Here is a 25,390-nt window from a genome sequence, read left to right as displayed (position 1 = left end):
TGAGCGGCGTGAGGATCTCCTCCCCCCTGAGGATCATCGATCTCTGGGTCAGAGCGTCTGTGAGCTGCGCTGGGTCCAGCCCAAGTAACTCTGCAGACCTGCCCAAGGCTGGGAATGAAGAACAAAGTGAACGTGGACTCCCAGCCCCCAAGAGGACCAGGCTGAAGAGACCCCGGGGTACAGAGCTAACCACTCACAGCAACACAGGAAAGCAGAAAGCTTCCCTGAATCCCTGAGGCAGAAGTGATGGGACACATATTCTATTGTAAGTCTGTCACTCCTTTATCAAGTCCTAGGTTATTAGCAAAGAACCTGGAGCTTGGCCCAAGTGCAGTCCAGAGACCCCAAGATTAGGGGGTTCCCAAGACACTGTGAGAGGTTTGTGAAGTCCTAACTATTGTCAATGATGATACTAAGATGTTATTTGCTTTTTTATTCTCATTCCCTCACCAGTATACCGATGATTTTTCCAGGGATTACATGACCTGAGGTATCTCGAACAAAATAAATGCAACAGCAGATATGAGAATCCAACTGGCCTCTGTACATTAGATATTAAAGAAACTTGCAAAAATATAAGACAATGTGACTCTTCTTACTGATTTGTTTTTCTTGGAAAATAGTCTTACATACAAATATTGTATTTTAATATGCAAAGGGTTTATTGTCATTTTGCAATGCCTGTTTTAATTCCTAATATTGTAAACACCAATAGATAAGACTCACATTTTTTTTCTTTTTTTTATTGCTTAAAGTATTACAAAGGGTATTACATATGTGTCCTTTCTTAAGACTCACATTTTTAAAAGAAGCTCTTTGGGGTTCTCCGTCATGTTAAGATGATTACGAGGTGCTGGGACCAACGTTTCAGAACTACTGGCCTGCAACACTGGGCTCCTTACAGCCATTGGTACTTGATCTCATTAAGTTCCCAGCCTCCATGCCCTCATATAGTGCTTCCATCAGAACAGTTTAAAATTAAATACATAAACCGCTCCAGGAAGAGGACAACTGACAGAGCTATGTGCGCATGAACTCACTCCATCTCGACAGCACGTCTCCGAGGCACTTTACCAATAAGAAGTTGCTGGCGTTGAGGGGATAAATAACCCAGGAAATAGCCCAAGGCCATGCCAGGCTTCGGACGGAGCCTCTGTCTTGAAAACTAAGGGCCTCACCATTACACTGCGCCACCATTTGATAACTGGAGAACTATGTCCACCCTCCGCCCGACTCAGGACATCTTCCCTACAACTCATCCTCCTTACGCGTGTTTCCTCCGATCGGGCCCATGTTCCTTCTTTCTTAGTAGGAACAAGAACACAAGCACCCTCCCATTCTGGAACCAAGTCTCAGAGGTTTTGACCCTTTATCTGCTGACAGTTCACATGAGGAGCAGAGTTCTGTAGCTATTTCAGGGTCAGCAAGCTCTTCCGTAAAAGGCCAGACAGTAACTATTTCAGGTCTAAGTTCCCTACTAGGAAAAAGCCAACGCAGGAAAGAGGGGCAGGGGCGGGAGGGGCGGCCTTACCCGTTTTGAAGGAAACCTGCGCCCCACCAGCAGTGATAAATTCTATGTTCCCAAGGTGCAGTATGCCAGCAAGCAGCCTCAAAACCTCCCGGACCTCCTCCTTGCTAAACTGCATTACGTCCATTGCCGTCTGGAAGAAAAGGGACGTGTTTCATTGTTTATGTTGTGGTTGCTGTTTCTTCATACTAAAGAGGAATTTTTTTAAATGTTCATTGCTCAACAAAATTATCAGGTATTGTTCTAAAAGGCAAGAAAATAGGAAATAGATGCATGACCAGTTTTAAAGATAAAGATTTTACACAGATACACATTAAAGAACACGAGGATAAGAGCTGTAGAATGTTGAGGAAGAACCCAATTGATGACATAAAGATAAATGTCCGCCTAATGTACAAGCCTCCTAGTTATGCCACAAAAAATTACATTTTTCTCCTACAGATATCAAAGCGTAATGGAACATTTATTTTCTTACACATGAAAGTAGGGGGGCAATTTGGGGGAGCTAAGCCTTCCTTAGAGTCCTGCAGGGTTAACTCTGGGGCTTGTCCTCATGGTTACTCACAGCAGGAACCCAGGGAGGTGGAATAAAACCGGGCAGGGACTCCACAATGGGAGAGTCTGTGTATCCTTTTACAACAGATACTGATGGACCTAGGAATGGATCTGGGTCTATCTGCCCTGGGCATTCTCTGACGTCTCTATTTCTCATTTCTCCAAAGGGTTCTTAAGGTCTTATCTTGGCCTCTGCGTAGTAAATGGAACCTAACAAAATGCTGTTTGGGGAAAAAATAAACAGGCATCTACCTACACGTCCACATCTGTATTTTAAATATGCAAAGGGTTTGAAACCAGCAAGTATCCAAACAACTTTAGCCAGGAGTCTTCTCGATCACATCCAAGATTTGCTTATTTTCTATTGGGATTTAGGAGCCATATTCATGTCAGGAACACTGTACTCACACCCACATCCTCAACTGAGGACAGAATTGGCGAGAAGACTCCTGAAATGACCTACAAAGAGGACGTGGGCCCAGCCGCTGTGGCTCAGTGGTTGAGCGCTGACCCACGAACCAGGAGGTCATGGTTCGATTCCCAGTCAGGGCACATGCCTGGGTTTCAGACTCAATCCCCAGTGGGGACGCGGACGTGCAGGAGGCGGCCGATCAATGACTCGCTCTCATCATTGATGTTTCTATCCCTCTCTCCCTCTCTCTGAAATCAATAAAAACATATTTCAAAAAAAAAGAGGACTTGGATTCGAAATCACTGCACTGACTACAGGAGACGTGGGAGAAGGAAAACATGCACCACTTTGAAGCAATAGAAATTGCAAAAGGAAACAACTGCAGATTTTAAAATGTGAGACACAGGATTTCTTTACAAGGAAAAAACAATGAAGTTGAAACAAAGGGCAAAAACAATAGACAGGGAAACAAAATTAAAAGAAAAAAATGCAAGGGAAGGAGCAAGAGCTATATTGGGAGATACACACACAACAAAAATAAAATAGGCCCTTCTTACACAGGAAGTGCAAAGCCACAGAGAAATTATTCTCTGTCATAGAAACGAAGCACGCACAAATTAAAAAAAATCGGGGATCACGTCTATTAAATTAGCAAAACATTTCTGAAGAATTGACCTAAAAGTGGTGAAACTGGGATGTTTAGGCACTGGCCACTGGTACTATAAGTGAGTATAACTTTTTGGAAAACAAGATTGTGGCAGGGCTGTGTTGGGCCACATGTGTATACACTCTTACAATGTTTAGAGAGGTTAAGGAATTTTCTCAGGGTTGCATAAACAAGATTCAAAGTCCAGGAATTTATTATCGATCCAACTTTATTACTTTCCAAGAACATTTAAAAAAAAGAGAGAGAGAAAGAAATCTCCTGTGTAATTTCCCATAACTTCAATGATGAAAATTTGTTCCAAGGAAAATGTTGACAATAATAAAGTTTTGCAAAATGTCACTACAGTGTTATCTTAACACTTTCAGAGAATTCTAACTAACCCATAATTAGGCAAAACAAATAGAGCAAATAACATTGTTAGAATAGTATATGGTTTTTAAAGGAAATTCTCAACCTCATATAGGAACATGATTATATTTTGCTTTATTCAAAGAGTAAAAACTACATTTTTTTTTTTTTATCCACAACTAATAAAATCAGGACAGGAAGAAAACTTACAAAAAAATGAAAAATATGTTAGTGTTAGTATGCTCATAAACACTGTGTTGTATCATGTCCTTTAATGTTGTTGACATCTTTCTGAACAAAAAATGAGACTATTACGCAAATCGCTCTCTACCCAATGGGATACTACTCACCATGCAGAGGAATGGTGTTATGTGGGATGTGGATGAGCAAAAGAAGGTAGACACAGGAGAATACATTCTGTGTGATTTCATTTACACGAAACTCTAGAAAAGACAAATCTATGCCATGTATGGTGACTGAAAGATCAGTGCTTTCCCAGGCTGGGGTGGGGTGGCTGGGATTGTCTGAGTGGGAGAACAAAGAACTTCTGGGGTACAGAACTGTCCTTTCTGTTGATTGTGGTTGTAGGGACATGGGTGTGTAAGTTAAAAATTCATCGAAATGCGTACTTTACATGGGAGCGTTTTATTTTATGTACATTATAGCTCAGTAAAGTTTATTACAAAAAATGAAAAGACCATGAATTATTTAATCAAGCATGAGAAGACTCATTTCAGGGTACAAACAAAACTTAATGCAAAAACAACTATTAGTCAAGTGTTTATCAATAAAAAGGCCTGTGGAAAAATAATTATTCAAATTTACTTATTCTAAATGCAAAGAAATAGGGCTAAGAAATACAGAACAATTTATTATGTTCAGGACTTTAAAACAGTGGTCAGGATCAAATCAGACATCAGCAAAATAATAAAAAAAATCACCTATGCTGTGCAAAAGTTAATATTTTCCTTTTCTATGATGAAAGTTTTCCTTATATTACCAGACATAGTCAATACTCATTTATAAAAATGTTCTAACCTCATCTTAGAATGACCACAGAAATGAAAATATTCACTGCTTTAAGTCACCTACCAGGACTTGAAACATAGCTAAAAGAAACAAGATTTTTGAAAACTTGTCTACAGTAGCAGAAAATTTCAAATGGTCAAATGAAAAATATCAAAAGATGCCCTATGAAAAAATTGGTTAAGTTCTGAGAATACATACAAAGATTATAAATGGAGGGAGGTACGAAAACAGATGGATAAAGCATGCTTACTTCATTAATAAACTTGTGACTTCTTCACTTTCAAGTCCAACTCTGAGTGAATTAATTAGTGAGGAGTGTGGTGATAAGTGGTAATTGCATTAATAACACCATGGGGTAATTTAATGGTTGCAACCAATTATCGCCCGTGTGGGTGTGAGTGCCAAAATTGCTAGCCAGAGCTCCATCCATTGTCTCTTACTGTCCTATTTACGATATTTTTAGTAGCAATCTCCACCCCTAGGCAAGAGTAGCACTTTAAGGTTTATTATAATTATCTTACTTTCTCAACAATAGGGCTCAAGACTTAAAAAAAATAAAAACCCTGGGAAATTCTCAGTATAGTTCAGAAGCACTAAACAGCAATTTAGTTATGAAACTGGCACAAAGTTAGACAACATATTTTCAATAAAGTCTGTACTAAGCCCATAAAAATTAAATGCTTGTGAAAGTGTGTGTGAGAGATGTTAGGGGCGATACAGTCCCAACCATGAAGGACTGAAGGCAGTGAGGGTGTCACACTAGAAACAAATAGAGAAGAGCAGCGAACTGAGGATAATTCACTTCCAATAGGTACATCTGATCTGCCCAGGGTCTCAGGAGTCAGCTGTGAGTGGGAAGGCTCCATTCAAGAAGGCAAAGGGATCACAGATGAACCCTGAATAAATGGTACAATGGAAATGGTGGAAGAGAAGGCTATTCTGGGCATGGTCAATTATTATAAGTAATAAAATCACTTATTCTGTAATGTTATGTTACAGCAAGGCCATAATATGCTATTTAGTAATATAAAATTTGCTTATATTCCCAAGTTTTCCAATACTGAAAGAGACTGTTTCCAAGCTTGGTAAAATCGAGGTATCAAGTCAGCCCTTTACATTTTCTTAAACTCTGACTCATGAGGCATGAATCTGTGCATACATATACATGGGCTCACACCATTAAACACCCATGGATATGCCCAGTGAGCCCATATGGTGAGGATATCCCAGAGTGGCTCATGACTAGGCTCACTGGAAAACATTCAATACTGTGGAGGAAGAAAACACTGAGATTATAGCTCAAAGACTCATCTTACCTCACACACATTTCATCAGCCCCTATCCTGTTGGGTCAATGCAGGTGACAGAATACATTAGTTGTTACTATTGACTTAAAAAATAGCTTTCCATCCTAACTGATCAGGTAACAGGCAACTTGGAAGGCTGCATAAGAAATGGTCACGAAGTTTAACAGGCCCTGTTCCTGCCCCAGCAAACCTAGGTCCCCTTATAATTGCTCAGGATACCTCACAATAAGTACTTACTTATTTATATTAATGTCACAGGTACTTATTTATATTGATGGTGTCACCGTTGATGCCAATGATGACTTTTAAAAATACATAAATTCTCAATGAATTAAGCAAATTTCTAAGTATATTGCCAAGGCATATTGACATTAAAGTTGATAAAAAGGATTTTTTTTTTAGAAGCTAAAAAAATGGAACACCAGCCCTGGCCAGATAGCTCAGTGGGTTAGAGCGTCATCCCAATACGCCAAGGTTTCCAGTTCAATCCCATGTCAGGGCACATACAAGAATGAACCAATGCCGAAACCGGTTTGGCTCAGTGGATAGAGCGTCGGTCTGTGGACTGAAAGGTCCCAGGTTCGATTCCGGTCAAGGGCATGCACCTGGATTGCGGGCACATCCCCAGTGGGGGGCGTGCAGGAGGCAGCTGATCGATGTTTCTCTCTCATCGATGTTTCTAACTCTCTATCTCTCTCCCTTCCTCTCTGTAAAAAATCAATGAAATATATATATTTTTTAAAAAAGAATGAACCAATGAATGTATAAATAAGCAGAACGACAAATCGATGATCCTCTCTGTCTCTCTCCCCCCGCCCACCCTGTTCCTCTCTCTCAAAAAAAAAATTTTTTTTTAGAAGCTAAAAAAATGGAACACCAGCCCTGGCCAGATAGCTCAGTGGGTTAGAGCGTCATCCCAATACGCCAAGGTTTCCAGTTCAACCCCAGGTCAGAGCACATACAAGAATGAACCAATGAATGTATAACTAAGCAGAATGATAAATCGATGATCCTCTCCCCCACCCACCCTGTTCCTCTCTCTCTCACTCAAAAAAAAAAACCAATAAAAAGTAAAAAGAACACCAGTGACATGTTCATACATATTCATAGAAATAATTTCTCTCCGTTAGCACTTTAACAGCTCTGCTAACAAATGTCCGTGAGCCCTGGCAGAATGTAGTCCCTTTCCTTCCTACAATCCCCAAACCTCTGGGAAAAGGAGCTTTACGGATTTCGAGTATGAAGATACAAACGTAAGTGGGATTTGCGGTTGGAAGGAAACACTGAGATGAATTACATAAAAACAACAACAGTATAATCTGTTCCAGTCATCTTCAGCAGAGTGCAGGGATCATGTGGTTGGCTTGCTCTGTCTCCCCAGCGCCCGGCACACAGCAGGTACTCAAATATGCTGAACATATAAAGTCACCTCCCGCCAGGAGAGTCTGGAGTCTCCTTATCCATTTCTGTGTCACTCCTGGTAACAGAGTGCTGCCCAAGGCAGAAGGATGGGCTGGCTGGTACTGGTAATGATACGTATGGTTATATTCCTATATTACAGAAATATGACTTTTAAGAATATTATCATAATAATCATTACAAAGTTGGGATATTTGTTGTAAAAATGTAACACAGAGACTGGTAAAGAATAAACACAATCCTGGAATTCTGCCTCATGGGTGACATTTTGGTATATTTTGTTCCAATATTTTTCTGCATATATAATTATTATATATATACATTATATTCAAGGTACAGCAAATGTAGGTTTACAGATGTTTGTGTGGAAAATAATACAATAATTAATAAATAATAAAATAAACTGTTTCACATACTCACAATTGTAAACTTACTTTTGCCCCACCCTGTATATATAATGCTTATTATTTAAATAGATTATAGTGCTGTATACCACCTTCCTTGCTTATGTAATAAGCAAGTTTTCCCATATTATTAAATACTAGAAGCCCAGCACACGAAATCACATGGCCCCGCCCACCCATGCCAGTCTTTGGTCATTGCGGCATTAGGGCCACAGGCCTTTTATAATACAGACTAGAGGCCTGATGCATGAAATCTGTGCAAGAGTAGGCCTTCCTTCCCCTGGCTGTTGGCACTGGCTTCCCTCTGTCATACGAGACCCGGGCTTCCCTCGCAGCCCCAGCTTCATCCAGAAGGTCCTGCGGAAGGCTGTCCCATCTAATTAGCATATTACCCTTTTATTATTATAGATACTTGAGCATGTGTTTTGCTTGTTGCCATGGATCATATTTTATGGGTTTAACAAATTATTAAAACCATTCTCCAATTCATGATTTTGTGAGTTTAGGGAGAAAGAAATCTTATTTTTTACAGAAAAGAATTTTTTCCTCCTTTCTGAAAAGTTGCTCATTTATGTTTCTTTTCCGACAACATTGCTTAGAACTTCCAGGAGGAGGAAACCACATGTTCCTGATTTCAATAATCACCAGCTACGTTGTCTTTGACATTTCTGACGGGTCCACACTAAAAGGTAATTGCAAAGTAAGTATTAAGGATCTGTCAATAGAATACTTTTAAGTTTGTTGTGTACATTTACAAAGCCAAATTTATGTATACACTTTTCTTCCTTTCTAGGAGACAAAGCCTTTCATCATAAGACCACATTTCAAATGTCAAAACCTATCATTACAATTTAAAAATAAAAGCTAGCAATCACTGAAACTAGGACCCGCTCCAAAAATTAGCTTGCAGCTAACAAGAACAAGCAGTTCTGACTCAGAAAACGGTGCCCCAAGAGGAAAGCCATCAGAGCACCTTCTCCAGGCACTCAGGACGAGGGCAGGCCTCACTGCCAGTGCCCCCTAGTGGCCAGTCAGCTAGTCAGTCTCACCTGCAGTGAAACTACCACTCCGATAATTAGGAGTCTATCGGTTACCAGGAACAAGGTCCTATCACGAAGCACTGTTGGGCAGCTTCAAGAAAGAAGCAACGTATTTTGTTGAGAATTTTGATGTCTATGTTCATCAGGGATATTGGCCTGTAATTCTTTCTTTGTGGTGTCTGTCTGGTTCTGGTATCAGAGTCATGTTGGCATTGAGGAATGAGTTTGAAAGTGTTCCTTCCCCTTCCATTTTTTTTGGGGGGGGGGGAAATAGTTTGAGGATAGATACTAATTCTATTTGGTAGAATTCACCTGTGAAGCCATCTGGTCCTGGGCTTTCGTTTTTTGGGAGGTTTTTTGATGACTGCTTCAACTTCACTGGTACTAACTGGTTTGTTCAGAATCTGTTTCTCCTTGGTTTCATCTTGGAAGGTTGTGTATTTCTAAAAAGTATCCATTACTTCTAGGTTGTGACTGTTGGTATATCATTGTTCACAGTATTCTTGAACGATCCTTTGTATTTCTGTGGTGCCCACTGTAATCTCTCCTCTTTCATTTTCCGACTTTATTTATTTGTATTCTCTCCTTTTTGCTTGATGAGTCTTGCTAGAGGCTTGTCAATTTTATTTGTCCTCTCAAAGAATCAACTCTTAGTTTCATTAATCTTTTCTATTGTTTTTATTTTCTATTTTATTTATTACTGCTTTGATCTTTATTATTTACTTCCTTCTGCTTACTTTTGGTGTATTTCCAAAAGCTAAGATGTGGGAGCTATGTAGGTGTCCAGTAATAGGGGAATAAATAAAGAAAAAGTGGTGTGTGTACACGTACACACACACACACACACACACTGGAATATTACACAGCAATAAGAATGAAATCTTGCCATTTGTAACAACATGGATGGATGCAGTGGTTCTCAACCTTTCTAATGCCGCGACTCTTTAATACAGTTCCTCATGTTGTGGTGACCCCCAACCAGAAAATTATTTTCGTTGCTACTTCATAACTGTAATGTTGCTACTGTTATGAATCGTAATGTAAATATCTGATATGCAGGATGTATTTTCATTGTTCGCGACCCACAGGTTGAGAACCGCTGAGAGGGTATTATGCTTGGTGAAATAATCCAAAGAAAAACAAATATCTTATGTTTTTTTCACTTATATGTGAAATCTAAAGAACAATATAAACGAACAAAATAAAAATAGACTCACAGAAACATAGAGCAAAGGGATAATTACCAGAAGGAAGGGGCGGGAGGATGGGTGAAAGGAAGGGGAATATAGTCAACAATATTGAGCTAAGTTTACACAGTGACAGATGAATACTAGACATAGTGGGGCGATCACGGTGTAAAGTATAAAAATATTGAATTATTATATTGTACACCTGAAATTAATATAACCAATATAGATTGCATATCAACTATACTTAAATAAAAATAAAGTTTAAAAAAAGAAAGCAAAAATAAAAAATAATCGAAAAAAATCCCGAGACGTCTTTTTGCAACTCATCAAAAATAAGAACGAGCTTTCTAATTTATTCTAATGCAAGATCTTTCAGCAAAGAGAGTAATGCAGTAAATGAATTGTGAATGGAGAAAATCTGCGTCACGAGAGACATTGAGGGAGCCAAAATAAAACTGAGAAAGAAAAAAATACTGTTCCCAGACAGTGGTGCAAATATAATTATTTCTGTTTTTAATAAAAGTTTTATATGAAACAGAAAATAAAATTTGTTCTTTTCGTGTCACTCTTAATAAGGGAAAATAAGAAAGTAACTTACAATAACTTCCCTAAAGGATTCCTGGTCACTGATTGTCTTGTCTTCTACACATCCGGACTGATTCAAGTAGTGGTAGTTTTCTGGTACAGATAAATAAAATTCTTCTACAAAAAGGAGAAAACAACAACATCAGTACTTGACTGTCCAGGATAAGACTGAATCTGAGTTTTTACTTTGTGATCCTAAAATTGAGTACATAAATAATTCTGTGCTTGTCCTAGCCGGTTTAGCTCAGTGGATAGAGCATCGGCCTGCAGACTGAAGGGTCCTGGGTTTGATTCTGGTCAAGGGCACATGCCCAGGTTGCAGGGTCAATCCCCAGTGGGGGGTGTGCAGGAGGCAGCTGATCAATGATTCTCTCTCATCATTGATGTCTCTATCTCTCTCTCCCTCGCCCTTCCTCTCTGAAATCAATAAAAATATAATAAAAAATAATAATAATTCTGTGCTAGTAGTCCCCTATTAAGAGAAAGTCCTCTCTCAATCATCAGATAGGGAAAATTAGAAAGATTCTAATGAAACTAAATGGTATGATAGAAAATGTTACTGAAAAAAAAATCGATAAGGATCCTGTTTTGACTGCTTTTTCTTAAAAATCAAATATTCAGAAAAAATAATCAAATATTCAGAAATTAGCTTTCTTCGGGTGTAACTTCAAACTAAAACCAGTTGTAATACATTATATATAAATGTTTCCATAAATACTTCTTACATCAGAAAAGCACCAAGATTCCAAAAACAAACACAAAACCTAAGATTTCCCTATTGATGACTTTCTCTGTACATTATTTGGCTCTGAAAGGAACTCAACATTGTCTATACTCTCACACATTTCGAATTGATTGGTGGAATACTGACAAAGTTCAAACAGATGTCTTCTCGTGTCCTGATGGTTTTTAAAGGGAAAATGAGTGACTCACCTCTCTGCTTGCCCTCCAGCCCTGCCAGCAGTGCATAGAATATGTGGTAATTCCGCTCCCGAGGATTTTGCCTTACTACTCGGTTCTGTGGAAATAAATCAGATTTCTATTCAGAGATGTTTCCCCCTGCTTAATTAACACAAACCAATAATTTCCGAAAATTGTTATTGTGAAGGCAAACGTGATTTAAATCATGTCTACTTACTTTTTCTAATAAATCTTCATGTGAAAAGCAATGGCAAGTCAAGGAACAAAACCAGGATATGACCTGCTTAATTACTCTCTCATTTTCTGTTCTGTGTTACCCAAATAATTACAATTCCCCAGTCCTCGGCCATTGAGACTTCCGGTGCCAAAAGATAAGCCCTGAAAGCAGGGACTATTTCACCTAAATCCAATTTCAAACATGACCCATGGCACCCTAGGATGTACCAAACAATTGGGCAGAATTGATTTCAAACAACAGCTGATGTTTGATCAGAAATCCATTTTTTTTCAGATTATGAACATGAAATCAGAGATTTCCAAAATAAAAATGGTTCTTTATCCCCTAGAATAATTAATAGGTCAAACACAGTAATAACAGAGCAATAATTGGATAGAAAGAACCAGACAGACATGTTTCATTCATATTCTTCATCCATCCTTATGACAAGAACAGTTTCTATTTGTGGAGTCAAATACTGTAGACAAAAAAAAAAAACAAAACTCAACGAAACAGGATACAATCTACAATCCTCCCGCCCTGAATATTTCCCTTCTGGCAGATGTTCAGCTGAACGAACTTCCCAAAGCGACTGGAGTTGTTGTTGTACACGGTCTTCGCGTTGCCGAAAGCTTCCATGATGGGGCTGAAAAGAAGTCAGGACAGCAGCCGTGTTAATGAGGACAGATCTAAAAAACAGCCAAGACAGTCCCCACAGACGTCAAAATACACAAGTGCAAGAAAAGTCTGAGATCAAAAGGACCAACGGTGATTATGTTCCTTTACAGAAGAGCCAGGTCTCCAAAACACTTGCTGAAATGGGTTTACCAAGAACACCCACCTGAGGGAGAGCTCTCAGGCTGGTTGTGCGAGCCCAGGATGCTTCACTGAGCGAAGGAGTCGTGATGGCTCGTCCCTGCACAACTTAGCTTAGGCTGACTGGCATGTACTCCAGTCAGGGTTTACACAGAAAAAGCTTCTCTTCTAATTCTAGGAACTGGAAAAAGTCCGTCCTGAAAATTCTATCCATTGGTTGTGTCTTGGGAGTAACTCATTTACTTCTTTGGGTCATCTCTAAGTGGTCAGGGATCAGCAAACCTTTTCTGTAAAGATCCATGGGGGTCTTCATTACAACTACCCAGCTCTGGCGCGATAGGGTGAAAGCAGCCAAAAATGAACCGTAGACAAATGAGTGTCTGGGTCCCAGTAAAATTTAATTTATAAAAACAGGTTGCAGGTGGAAGATGAAAAACATTCTGGAGCTGGATGGTGGAAATGACTGCACAACCAGGTAAATGTACCTAATGCCGTACTTGGGAAAAGATTTCAGGTTAGAAGTTTTATGTTACGTGTATTTTATGACAATTTAAAAAATAAGTTTGGATGAAAAAAAATAAATAAAAAGCACCAAAAACCAGCTGTAGGATCTGGACTAAGTTTGTAGACTCCTGAACTAATTTCTAAATAATCTTCTACATATATAAAAGGCTAATATGCAACATGTCCCAAGGGGAGTTTGGGAGACCGGGAGTTCTATCACTCGCTATGATGTGCGCTGACCACCAGGGGGTGGTGTGGATCGAAGGAAGGCCCTGGCTGGCAGCTGGCAGCCACTAGGGACCCTACCCATGCATGAATTTTATGCACTGGGCCTCTAGTAGGATCTATAAAGTCCCTATAGGTTCTAAAATATTGTAAGGCACAAGCCAGATTCTGGGCAACTGCATATTTTAAAGAAAATTCCAGGTGATACCTCACCACACCACCCTCTTTCAAATCATGAGGCTCACTGCCATCGGATGGATCAGTGATTTTCTGCCACATGAAGCTACAAATAAGCGACTTGCTCCCGTGGCACTTCCAGAGGGCGGAATGCAGAACAGAGGCTCACTTGCCTCCATACCGAGCCCCCTGTCCCTCAGTGGCTGGAGACAGAAATAACTCTATAATAAGAAAAGGGCTTTATATATGTTCAAGGCCTTCAAAAAGCCGGTCAAGGACTCTAGTAGAAAAGGAGGCCTCCCCAACTCAATCCTGGCCCAAGGATGGAAGGTCAGGTTCTGGTGCTTGGATTACTAGAAATTGCAATGTGCATGTCAAGACCTTTCCTTGAGGAAAGAGAAGTCAAGAAAGAGAGAAAACAGACCCACTAGTTTTAACTCTTCTTTATAAAAGCCATACCGTGAGGAAAGTGAATCCTATTTGCTGGAAACAAGAGAGATGATGAAGAAATACCTGCTTTCAAGAATGGCTTGTTCAACACAGGACGTCTTCTCCTTCAAAGAGAGTTCCAAAGACTGTTGACTGATGACCGACAAAAACTTGAGGATCAACTTTGTGCTTTCGGTTTTACCTGCCCCGCTTTCACCACTGAAAGACAAAACGTGAAAGTTTGTGCTTCTAAGTATAATTTCTTTTACAAAAACCACCTTGGCCAATGTCACTACAACCCATCCGCTGAACACCTGGTGAAAGGTGGAAAGAGAGAGCTCAAAATGCCTGTTTCAAGAGCTGAGTTGAATGAAAGGAGAAGTCCTTTGTCCCACTGGCCTCAAATGGCATATGAGGTCAACAGGACTATCTTTGCTAAAATCAGGGAATTAGATGGATGGTGCCCTTCAGGGGAGGGAAGGTCTACTAGCATATCCCAGACACCTCAACAGTGCCAGGCTGGTCGCAGGCACTGGGTAAGACATTGTTAAATGAGTAAGCACATTATCAGCATGTTTCTGGGGGCATTTTAAGCAGGGAAATATGCACAGAAATGCAATCAGTCATAAATATTATGGAGGGGATGAAGAATGAACCCTCAGGTACTCGACCCACACTAAGTCATTCTATTCCCATAATTGTCCTAAGAGGGAGGCAGCAGCTAAGCTTAGTCAGAATTTAACACCAGATCCGTCTGAGTCCAAGGTCCTGGAGAGGCCCTGCTTTAATGCCAGTTAAGGAAAAGGGACAAAGCAATGCAGCGGGGGGTAGGGGGGTGGAGGGGTGGCTGGCAATGGGAGAACTGAGTCAGGTACAAGTTGTGCCTTAAAGGACTGGCAAACACCAGCCAGGCAAAGAGGAAAGGGGAAGGACTGGGTTTAGACAACAATGTGAAGAGCGCAGAAGTCAGATGAGCTTGGTAAGATCTACAAGGGAGTGCGATTCTGGTTAGGTCAGCAGGACTGAGGAGAGGCGGTGGAGAGAGGGGGCCAAAGGATCGAGTTTGACCATTCAGGGGCACCTGCGTGAGACGGAAGGCAAAGACAGCTCATCAGAGTCGCTCTGGAGTTAATGCTCCAGGAGAGAGGGTCCCTCAGGGATCTTGATCTGTTGCCATAACCCAGGTGTGTAGCAGTAGGTCCTGGACAAGTCCGACTGGCTGGATACGGAAAGGAAAGTATGGAGATGGAAGGGATTTGAAAGAAAAACTTAATTTTGTGTAAGGCACCGTGCTTGGTGCAGTGGGAAGAGCAGAAGCGGTAAGAAGGCAGAGAACTTACAAAAAAGGTAAACCCAGGACATGAATAACAGTACAGCAGGGCCACCGATATCACAAGGCGGCATGCTGATAATCGCTCGATGGCGATATAATGGATGAGCTCCATGTACGTTGTGAAGAAGTGCTCTCTGAGTGCCAAAATCCAGGAAGTTATCACAAGAGAGGAATGTTGCTGAACGCTTGGTGAATGGTAAAGGAGAGGAAATGACTCAGAAATGACGCCTCTGTGCTCTGCTGGGTGCCACGGGCCCATGGGGAATCTCCACTGGTCCAGGTCAGTTGCAGGCATTCCATTCCCTCTGCACGCTGACCAGGACAGCTGCCAGCATTTCAGCAGAAGAGGCTTAAAGTGCAGTGTGCGGAGGGCCCCTGGGGAGGGCTGCACGCACACCGAAGAGAACAGCAGAAAGGCCCTCCCAGCCCCTGCTTGCTGCAGACAAGAACCTGGGAATCCACACTGATCTGGAGAAAGTGGAAGCCAGTGGGAGTGGCTCAATCCGCAGCCCTGAAACTGCCCTGTCTTGTCTAGTCTGAGATAATAAAAGCCATGCAAGCCAAGCCAACTGTGGGTAAGCTTTCTGTTATCAGCAACCACAATCTCCCCAGCATGGGATTTAGCATTCGCCTTCCCGCAGCTGGCACCTGCCCAGCCCGGGGCTGGCAGACCCGAGGCATTCAGCAAGGATGCACCAAATGAACAACACAGAACCCAAGAGAAAGTTACAAGAAGAGATTTAAGTAATTTTTGATAGTAAAGCATACGCTCACCTATCTAGTGGTTGTTGATCATTAAATTACGTTTAAACAAACAAAACTCAGAGGCTTAAGTTCTCTAGTCAAAACACGTGAGGCAGAAATAACGTTACGGGTTTCCCAATCCCACTCTCCATGCTCCGGCACCCAGAGGCAGACAACATCTGCACCTCCCTTGGTAAGGAAAGCAATCAGTAACAGGGACCGAGTTTGGCCAACCGAACAACTGAGCAAGAGGGACATGTGCTGCTCCCATGTCTGGTGGCTAACACCCCCCGTGGTCCTCTGGACTCTACCTGCCACTCCTGCCACCCAGGTGCCCTCAGCGATAACACATCTCCAAGACAAAGTAACAAGGAGTAAAGTTGAGTTTCTCAGCTTCCCACGTAGGATTGGGAGATGAGCAAGAAATACACGTGCTCACATTACACCCCTGAGATCCGGGGGCTGTTTGTACAGCAATCGGCCTACCCTGACGAACACAGCACAGCGAAAATACAATCTCGGAGAAGATATCCTTCAAACTGGACAGCAAAGACTTGGCAGAGAAGACAACTCAGGATGCTCACTGCCGTTAACCAGTCACCAACATCGACCTACATCAATCTTCAGCCCCCTTTTTTCCCATTGGACCACATTTTCTGCAAGTGTCTCCTGTAAGTACCCCTGTTTGGATAGATTAAATGCGGAAGGAAAATAAAGCTGAGATTCACACCGTGCTCTGCAGGCTCTCCACCTTGGCTGCACATAGGTTCACCCAGCATGCGCCCAATCCTATAGGGAGAACTCACTCATCCCTATTTTAAAAAGCTTTCCAGATGATTCTACTATGAAGCCATGTTTGGGATCTACGATTCACATAATTCTGATAGGACTGCACTGGGAGATGAGAACTGGTGGCTACTGTCAACAGGACTGTGGACAGGACATAAACCAGGCAATGAATAATAATAAACAACTGACAAGTCGTTAAAACCCAGATACATGCTGGATGGCTGCCGACATGAATGTCCAGTCGGCAGGACTCACTCTAAACCTCCTCTCCACCTCCCATCCCGCCTGGGACTTCACCATTCCCAATGAAGGCAATTTACTGAGGGTCAAACCAACACGATCTTTGAAACCATGGAAGAGCACCCCTGCATGCCTATTCACATTCCTTTTATGCCCTACAGACTGGGCCACAGTCATGAACCAAACGTCCACAGACACTATTTGTCTATGATCTCAAAGCAGAAACACAAATGATGATGGTTAATACTGTCAAGTAGAAATCTTAGATGGGAGAAGTCATTTAGATGGAGGGTAAAGTTTCCGTAAAGACCTCTCTGGGAAAATGCAAAAATATGCTCTGGGATTAACTGGGTGAAAATGAAGAGAGGGAATGGGAAGGTGAGAGGAGGGGTCAGGATTTCAGCCAACGGGAAAATACACCAAAATAAAGCCAAATTAACAAGACTAATGGAACCCTCTGGTTCATTACATTTTGCTCACTTTGCACCCTGACTGCCCTACTGCTTCGATTTCGGCCTGCGGAGGCCTTTCTACCACGGGCAAGTTGTGCCTCACTTATTCCACCCCTCCCTTATTCCAGCCACGTAAAACAGTAACTCCTGCACAATTACGATGTTATTTCACCTTCACTTGGAGCAAACATATCACTTACATCTCCAGTCCTACTCTCTTCTCCTTAGCCCAGGGCAATCTGAGTCCTAACCCGTGACGCCAACCCAATTGCAAACACAAACATGGGCTTCGGCGAAAACACGTTCGCCCAGATGAATCCAAATGAGCTTATACTTTATAAAGATAAGAGTGAAAATGAAAAAAAAAAAGACACACAAAAACAAAAAACGATAACTTCGAGTACTGACGTGGGCCTTGCAGGCCGTATCAAATGTTTTGAGAATTTTATCACTGGCAGAATGGAAAGTCACAAGACCGGTGTTTTAAGCAGGAGAAGGTCATGATCAGGTTCAAGGTTTTAAAGAATCACTGTGTAGGGTCTGGAAAAGGGATGGAGGGAGCAAGGGAGGAAGTGGGAAACAAGATGTGAGAACAGGCCCTATCCGGCTTGGCTCAGTGGATAGAGCGTCAGCCTGTGGGCTGATGGGTCCCGGGTTCGATTCCGGCCAAGGGCACATGCCTGGGTTGTGGGCTCGATCCCCAGTGGGGGGTGTGCAGGAGGCAGCTGATCAATGATTCTCTCTCATCATTGATGTTTCTATCTCTCTCCCCTTCTCCCTTCCTCTCTGAAATCAATAAAGAAATATATTTTTTTTAAAAAATGTGAGAACAGATGAGAAGTGAGAGGCCCAGGACTGCGGAGGGAGAAAGGAAGAAGGGCTGGGGACCCCGGTCAGGAGGGTTGGTTGTAAGGGAGCGTGGGAATGACTCCTGAGAGCCGGGAGCGTGCTAGCATAACCTGGGCGTTGGTGACACAGGTGTGCACATCTGTCAGTACTCATCAAAGTGTGCATGTAAGAGCAGCACGCGCTGCTATATGTAATCTTACTTTCTAGATCCAAGAACGACTTCTTGATCTCAGGAGTGGGATCTCCAGAAAGGAAAGTCCACTTGCTGAGAATGCAAAGCATGAGAGGAGAAACAGGCTTCTGGGAGAAAATGAGGATGGATGTGGGACATGCCACCTGATAGGTCTGTGCAACATCTGTGATGACACCTCAGGGGCACGTGGACGTATGTCCGGAGCTCAGAGGAGAAACTGGTGCGGGACGTGTTTCAGTTTGTGGGTCATGAGAGGAAAGGCAGGCGTTGGAAGAGGAGAAGTGGAACATGACTGAGGGGAGGCGTGCCCACTGAGCAAGGAGGGAGCCCCATGGAGGAGATGGGGGAACATGTGGTGTAACGGCTGTGGAACCAAAGGTGCATGTATTTTTTTTTAATGGAACACACTAGAAATTTTTGGATGATGATGCCAAACAGCCAAAGCATCAGGACAGGCAGACTTCAGAGATGGAGCAAAGTCCGCAGGGGAGCAGGGGAGGGATCCCGACCGCACAAGAAGGAAAGGGCCTCTGCCACAAATGGGGCCCTTTAGCCACCCCACAGGCTCGTCCCCCAGACCAGTGCAGGTGTGTCCGAAAACTGTGGCCCCCAAATCTACTCAGCTGCCCATTTTTGTAAATAAAGTTTTATCAGAACACAACCCGGCTGTTCATTTGTGGACTGTCTATAAACACTTTCACACTCCAAGGGCAAAGGTGAACAGTTGGAACAGCGAGTCTCACCCACAAAACCTGAAATATGTACACCCTGGCCCTTTGCTGACATCCAAAAACATCTCCACCCTGTCAATCAAATCTCTCCACTTCACATGATTTCCTCAAAGTGTACATCCACCCACCACTCCCTTGCTTGTAGAAGACCAAGAAAACTTCTGCACCGCCTACAGGATTCAATCCAAAGATCTTAGCAAGCAGAACAAAATCCTTAAAAGTTCGACTCTGTACCAGGAATTAGGATTCTGATCTGAAACAAACACTGGGAAACTCAAGTTCAAATTCTGTGTCTGTTGTTCATAGCTGGTCTCTTTAGCAAGTTATTCAAAATCCGAGCCTCCGCTTCCCCAAATTCCCGGGCTTTTCTGAGGATTACACACAAGCCTGTCTTCTCAACAAATATCAGTTTCCTCCCCCAGCTCCTTCATGCCCCTCAGCAAAACCCACAGCCTTATAGGCATACCTTCCACTTCCCAAGTATCCTTGTTTGACCAAATATCTCTGTTTTTACAAATGCTTCTGTGCCCTTCCTCCCCTCTCTGTTGGCTGTATAACCTGGTCACGTGTCACCTTCTCTGTGAAATGCTCTCTCGGCACCTTCACCGACAGCCATGTATTACTTCCATTACAGCATTTGGCAGGCTGCATGGAAATTATTTACATCAGTTTCTTCCCGTCACAGTAGAGGTTCCTGAAGGGCAGTGATTGGGTATTCTTCATTTTAAATCCCCAAAGCCTAGCACAGGACCCTGAGGTATGACATGAGCACCCAGCACCTTATTCTGGTTGGTACCTTTCTGGTCCAGGTGCAAGTTTTGTTCACTGTTCCAATTCAGTCACTTCTAAATATATTACAAGAAAGAAAAACACCACACACCCAATTATCATTCCAGAATCTAAACGACAGTTAAGAAGAAAGTGCTTTGGCTTTGGAAAAACCAAAATATGCAAAGGATGCAGAGGCCCTAGACCAACAGCTGTTCCTTCTGTCCATCCTTTGATTGACAGCTGTTGAAGGCGGACCCTCTGCCAGACGCTGTCCGGGGCAAAGGTGAATCGGCCACAGGACTTGACTACACTATGCCTCTTAAAAGGTCATGTATACTGAAAAGACCATCATCAACTAACCTCTGCCTGCCCAACACAACGTATGAAAAACTGAAGTCAACGCAGAATGTAGTAGGTCAACCAAGATCAAATGCTGACCTGGTCTGTTAGATGAAAAAAGAATTCTCAAGTAAGTTCTAAACTTATGTATTTAAAACAATCATAGCGTGAGCATTCTTCATTTAAATGTGCAGAAAAAGTGAAAACTATGCTTAACCGAGAGAAGTAAATGACCCTGAAAGTAAGACCAACAAAAGAGGCTTGAACTAGAAGCTGAGAGACATGGCAGTGACACCAACCAGCTGGGGACCTTGGCCAAGTGATGAGGGCTCAGAAAGTGAGAGAAAAATTAATGTAGGAAGTTCTATCTAGTTCTAAATAGGCTTATGTAGCAGCCACCAGGGGGCAGACTATGCCTGAGGAAATCTAAATAGGGCTCCAGTATCCTGCTATTTTTATTTTTATACTCAATTTTCTCTTCATTCCAATAGCCCCAGCCCTCACTTAAAAAAAAAAAATGTTAGAGAGAGCTATTAAAAGCCAAAATACATTTTAATGAGAAATCTATTTTGAAAGACTGTTTCCTGAGTTAATTTAGAGAAATACAGTTAGTTTTTTTTTCACATCAGCATGACACAATGGGAGCTTTCTGTTAGGGATCCACTCCCCCTCAATCCCTTTCCCCCACTCCCTCCACCTGACTTTTAAAGACCAGAGTCTTTGGCATGAAAATGCCAACCCTTTTCCGTTTTATTGCACACACACACACACACACACACACACACAAATGCACAATGATCTCATTTGATTTTTCACTTTTTTCCTAAGCTGCTCTGTCTAGCAAGTGATATATTAGTCACACTCTTGTTTTTGTTTTGTTTTTCCCCACTTAAAGTAATAAGCACAAGCCATTGTCAATGGCAAATATTCAGGTACCTAAGTGGGGAAAACAGTTCGATCTTCTTAAAATAGATTAAGTTCTCTTTCTTTCTGTTAATCTTATTAAATTAGATTCTGTAAGCTAAAATAGTGACCTCAAACCCAACTACTGAACTTTAGTGAAGTCATCTGAAAGAACCCAGAAATAGTGCTTCTAGTCATAAAGCAGGCCCCTTTATTGGGAATGTGACTCTTAAAAGCTCTGTTTTTATATGAAGCAAGTAGCTTTATTTTCATTAACTGCAAGTTATAACCCTTCATATTAGCTTAACTGAATAAATTGATATTCCCTCTATCTGAGTGGATTCCACAGCCCAGCACATTAGCACCAGTAAGGTGATGGAGAAAAAGAATATCAACCCTTAAAGAAAGAGGCAGAGAGGAGTAGGCCGGGGAGGCACTGTTTTATTGTTCATATTCATATCATGCCCATTTGTTACAAAAGCAAGGAGCCAAGAACTAGAGTTATGGGTGAAAACTGCCAGTGAGAAGAACACACCCTTGACAGTAGGTTCCGTGTGTACAGATCACACTGAACACTACATCAAAGGGCTGTTGGCAGGTTTTGAAAGCTCTTGGCACAGCGTCCAATACACTTAATCCTTCAGAAAAGGACAGCTGTCATTTCTTAGCCATTTCCACTCAGGAACCACACAGGGTGGGGTGAGCACCTCGAAAAGATCCTTGGCTAGAGGCTCCTCCATTTCCCTTCCCTGAGGTTTCCATGAAGGGCCTGCTCTAGCATGTCTGCCTACCTCAACCCCTACCCCACCCCTCCACCCCATCCCCCACAGGACCAGGAGTGCTTCTCTGACAGGTGAACTGGGGGGAAGGCTGGCCTGCTTCTCGCCATCTGGAACTGGTTTCCCCCGGGAACTGCGGCCACCAGTTACCTGCCTGGACTCTGACCAGGTGGGCTGTCTTGTCTAATCTGGGGCTGCAATGTTAGCGATCCTGATCGGCTGGAAGTCTACAGCGGCCATATGGCTGTCCATCTGTCTCCTGGGCCTGACTCCCACTGAACCAGAAATCCGGTGGGTAGGTGGGATCTTATTTGTTAGCCTCCCCAAATGCAAACACCCCTTTCCTCTTAAAATAATAGAATTATTTTGCCACAGGTTGGGACTAAAAAGCCATCTGAAACAGATGTCAAAAAAATCTCTCACTCCGGCAGTTCTGTTTATACACCACTGGTCCCCAGTAACAGCCACGCTCCATGAGTGAACGCCTGGAGGACAAATGAATGAAATGCCTGGGACTCCATGGAAACCCCACTGAAAGTGGCACGCAGCTCTGCATGGGACTCCATGGAGACCCCACTGAAAGTGACATGCAGCTCGTCCTCCTTGGACACGTCCCAGGGGTGTGCTGATCGTCATATAAACCATTAATAACAAGGTCCAGTAAAGATGTCACTAGAATATAGGTGATGAGCCATTTTGAATTAGTTAATAAAAATGAAGAAGTGCTTTTTTTAAGAGACAGGTTTTACTCCTTTTTAGACAGTTCCTAGTAATAAAGGTTTTGACATTGGGGCTCCTGGTGGTTTATTTCAATCAATGAGGAAGACTGAGCTGAAAGAGTTATGTCAAGACCCTACCTCCTCGAAAAAAAATTAAATCCAATAATCACGCTCTCCTATCATTTCCTAAACATATAATAGCAGTCCCTTTTCTATAGCCAATTCAAAGGTACGCGTTAAGAGCATCAGTTAAAACCACCCAAAAGTCTTCAATTTGGGAGATTCCCTTTAGGGCAATCACGCTGTATGAGGAAAAAGGGGCTTGCTCAGGCATGCGGCATGCTGCCTAGCACTCTGGAATATCAGCCCTGCTCACCTAAAGAACTATACAACACTTCCTTACGTCCGCAGGAAGCTCAGGCCTCACAACCGGAATAAACTGAAGAAGAATTCAGGCAAATTTCCAAAAAGAAACAAATGGAGTAATTGCTCTAACGTGCGCGCCTCGTGGCTGCTGGAAGCTGTAGGTACCAGCCACCCCACCCCAATCGGAAAGCTTCACTGAGACATCAGGCGCTGACGAGCTTCTCATGAACGTGCTCCGCGGGGACGGGTGGGGGCCCGGCTTGGAAAGCGCTGCGGGCGGAGAGCCCTGGTTACCTGATGAGGACGCACTGGTTGTCGTGGCGCTTCCACAGGCAGCGGTAGCACTCGTTGGCCACGGCGAAGACGTGCGGGGGCAGCTCCCCCAGGTGGCTCTTGCTGTACCGCTCCATGGTGGCGCGCTCGTACAGGCCAGCGATGGGCTTGTAGGGGTTCAGGGAGGCAATGATGGAGCCGATGTAGGTCTGCAAGGACAGGGACACAGTTACACACAGCCCTGGGTGGGTGAGGGCTGGCACCGCCACCCCTGCTGGGGCTGGGCCAGAGGGCGTCTGCATGCAGCTCTATGCCAAACCATGTGGAGAAGGGGGGGAGGGGTCTGCCACATGTCAGGGAACCCACTGAGTGTCCCTTAGGGGAAAGATAATGTGTGCTCCCCACTGCATTTGTTTTTCCAGTAACTTTTGGTACAAAATCTAGTCATTCTGTACAAACAAATGCAGCCATTTCTAAGACGACTTGCTATGGAAGGAACACAAGAGAAAGATGGTGAACCAGCCCAGGCCCAAATCCCTGTCCCCGTGCCCTCCTAACCCTGTCCTCATCATGACCCTGCCCTCTCAGGTGGCTGCTATGAATGCAGGGTTGAAGAAAGAACGAGAGAGGCAGAGGGGTTGGGGAGGAGGGATGGAGAGTTACGGTTTAATGGGTACAGAGTTTCTGTTTGGGATGGTGAGAGCGTTCTAGAAGTAGATAGTGGTTACAGTTGCATAACATTTCAAATGCATTTTTAAAAAATCTTTAAATTACAGTTGACATACAATATTATGCTAGCTTAAGATGTACAACCCCATGATTAGACATTTATGTAATTACAAAGATCACCCCTATAATGCAAATGTATTTAAGGCACTGAACTGTATACTGGAAATAATCAAAATGGTAAATTTGATGGTGTGTGTATTGACCCTCAATGTGTAAAAAGTAACAAGACAGTTTGAAAATCCTAGGTAATCAGTAATCTCAATGGCTCCTGAGTGCCTGTCACTCACCTGGAACTGAGCAGACAGACAGGCGGACCTATCTGGAACCAAAGCCAGGCCAGACATTAAGCTAAATCTTCAGAGCAGCCAAGACAGGCCACTGAGCTATGAAACCGGAACACCTCATGTCCCCTCCGTATGGACATAAGCATTCGCTTGCACTTCTGCAAATGCTACCAAAGTGTGGTTGTCTGGTTTCCAGTCTCAGACACAACTGAAGAAGCCAAATGAGAAGGGGAGGTGGCAGGGCCATCAGCCGGCTTTTATGGCACACATGCGCTGTGCCAAGGGCTTTAGGGGGGGCAATGGGCTGAACCGTGCCCCCCCCACTCATATGTTGAAGCCCTAAATCCCCACCACCTTAGAATATGACTATACTGTATATAGAAACACAGCCTTTAAAGAGATGTTGAAATTAACCATTAGGGTGGGCACTAATCCAATCTGACTGGTATTCTTGTAAGAAAAGAGATTTGGATACAGAGAGGCATCAGGGATGTGTGCGCACAGATAAAGGCCAGAGGAGGACACAGCAAGCTGAGGAGAGAGCCCTGGGAAGTAATCAACCCCGCCAGATACCTCGATCTTGGACTTCTAGCCTCCAGAACTGTGAGAATATCAACTTCTGTTGTTTAAGCCACCACGTCAGTTATATTTCTTTACGGCAGCTGGAGCAGACTCATACAGAGGGCCTGACCCCTTTCACACTCACAATAACCCTGGAAAGTTCAATGTATTACTATTCCTGTTTTTCCAATGAGGAAACTGAGGCATGGAGAGAAAATTCCATGGACGGTCACACAGCCAGTAAGTGGCAGAGGTGAGATCTGAACTCTGGCGACCTAATGCAGAGCCCTCTCTCATTCACCGGCAAGGCTGGGCAATGCAGCAGAGCAGGAGGAACGCAGGAAACACTAGACAGAAAGCAGGAAACATCCGAACAGCATCTGTACCGTATTACAGCAATTTGTAATCATTTCTATTCATGGTGACTGCCAGGAACATCAAGCAAAGGATCTACGTTCCATATAACTGTTCTCAAATGGAAGGGGGTCTGTAATGTGTTTTGGAAATATATTGAACCAAAAAAGGTTAAAAACATAAAAGGGATATTACCATATGACCCACT

The 25,390-nt window shown here is 42.9% G+C and overlaps 1 protein-coding gene across 1 annotated transcript in view; it reads right to left on the bottom strand.

The window, feature by feature from the left end:
- MYO10 (myosin X) overlaps positions 1 to 25,390 on the bottom strand; it is a 210,158-nt gene that overhangs the window by 83,030 nt on the left and 101,738 nt on the right. Inside the window, 8 exon segments of the mRNA XM_006769445.2 lie at positions 1 to 108; positions 1,532 to 1,661; positions 10,498 to 10,601; positions 11,418 to 11,502; positions 11,623 to 11,636; positions 12,144 to 12,268; positions 13,858 to 13,992; positions 23,276 to 23,463. Of these exon segments, the coding sequence (XP_006769508.1) occupies positions 1 to 108; positions 1,532 to 1,661; positions 10,498 to 10,601; positions 11,418 to 11,502; positions 11,623 to 11,636; positions 12,144 to 12,268; positions 13,858 to 13,992; positions 23,276 to 23,463 (889 nt within the window).

The sequence above is a fragment of the Myotis davidii genome, unplaced genomic scaffold (assembly GCF_000327345.1).
Source record: "Myotis davidii unplaced genomic scaffold, ASM32734v1 scaffold143, whole genome shotgun sequence".
In the NCBI taxonomy this organism is placed as follows: Eukaryota; Metazoa; Chordata; class Mammalia; order Chiroptera; family Vespertilionidae; genus Myotis; species Myotis davidii.
Note: the sequence above shows the minus strand (reverse complement) of the source record. Positions and strands in the feature narration are given on the sequence as shown.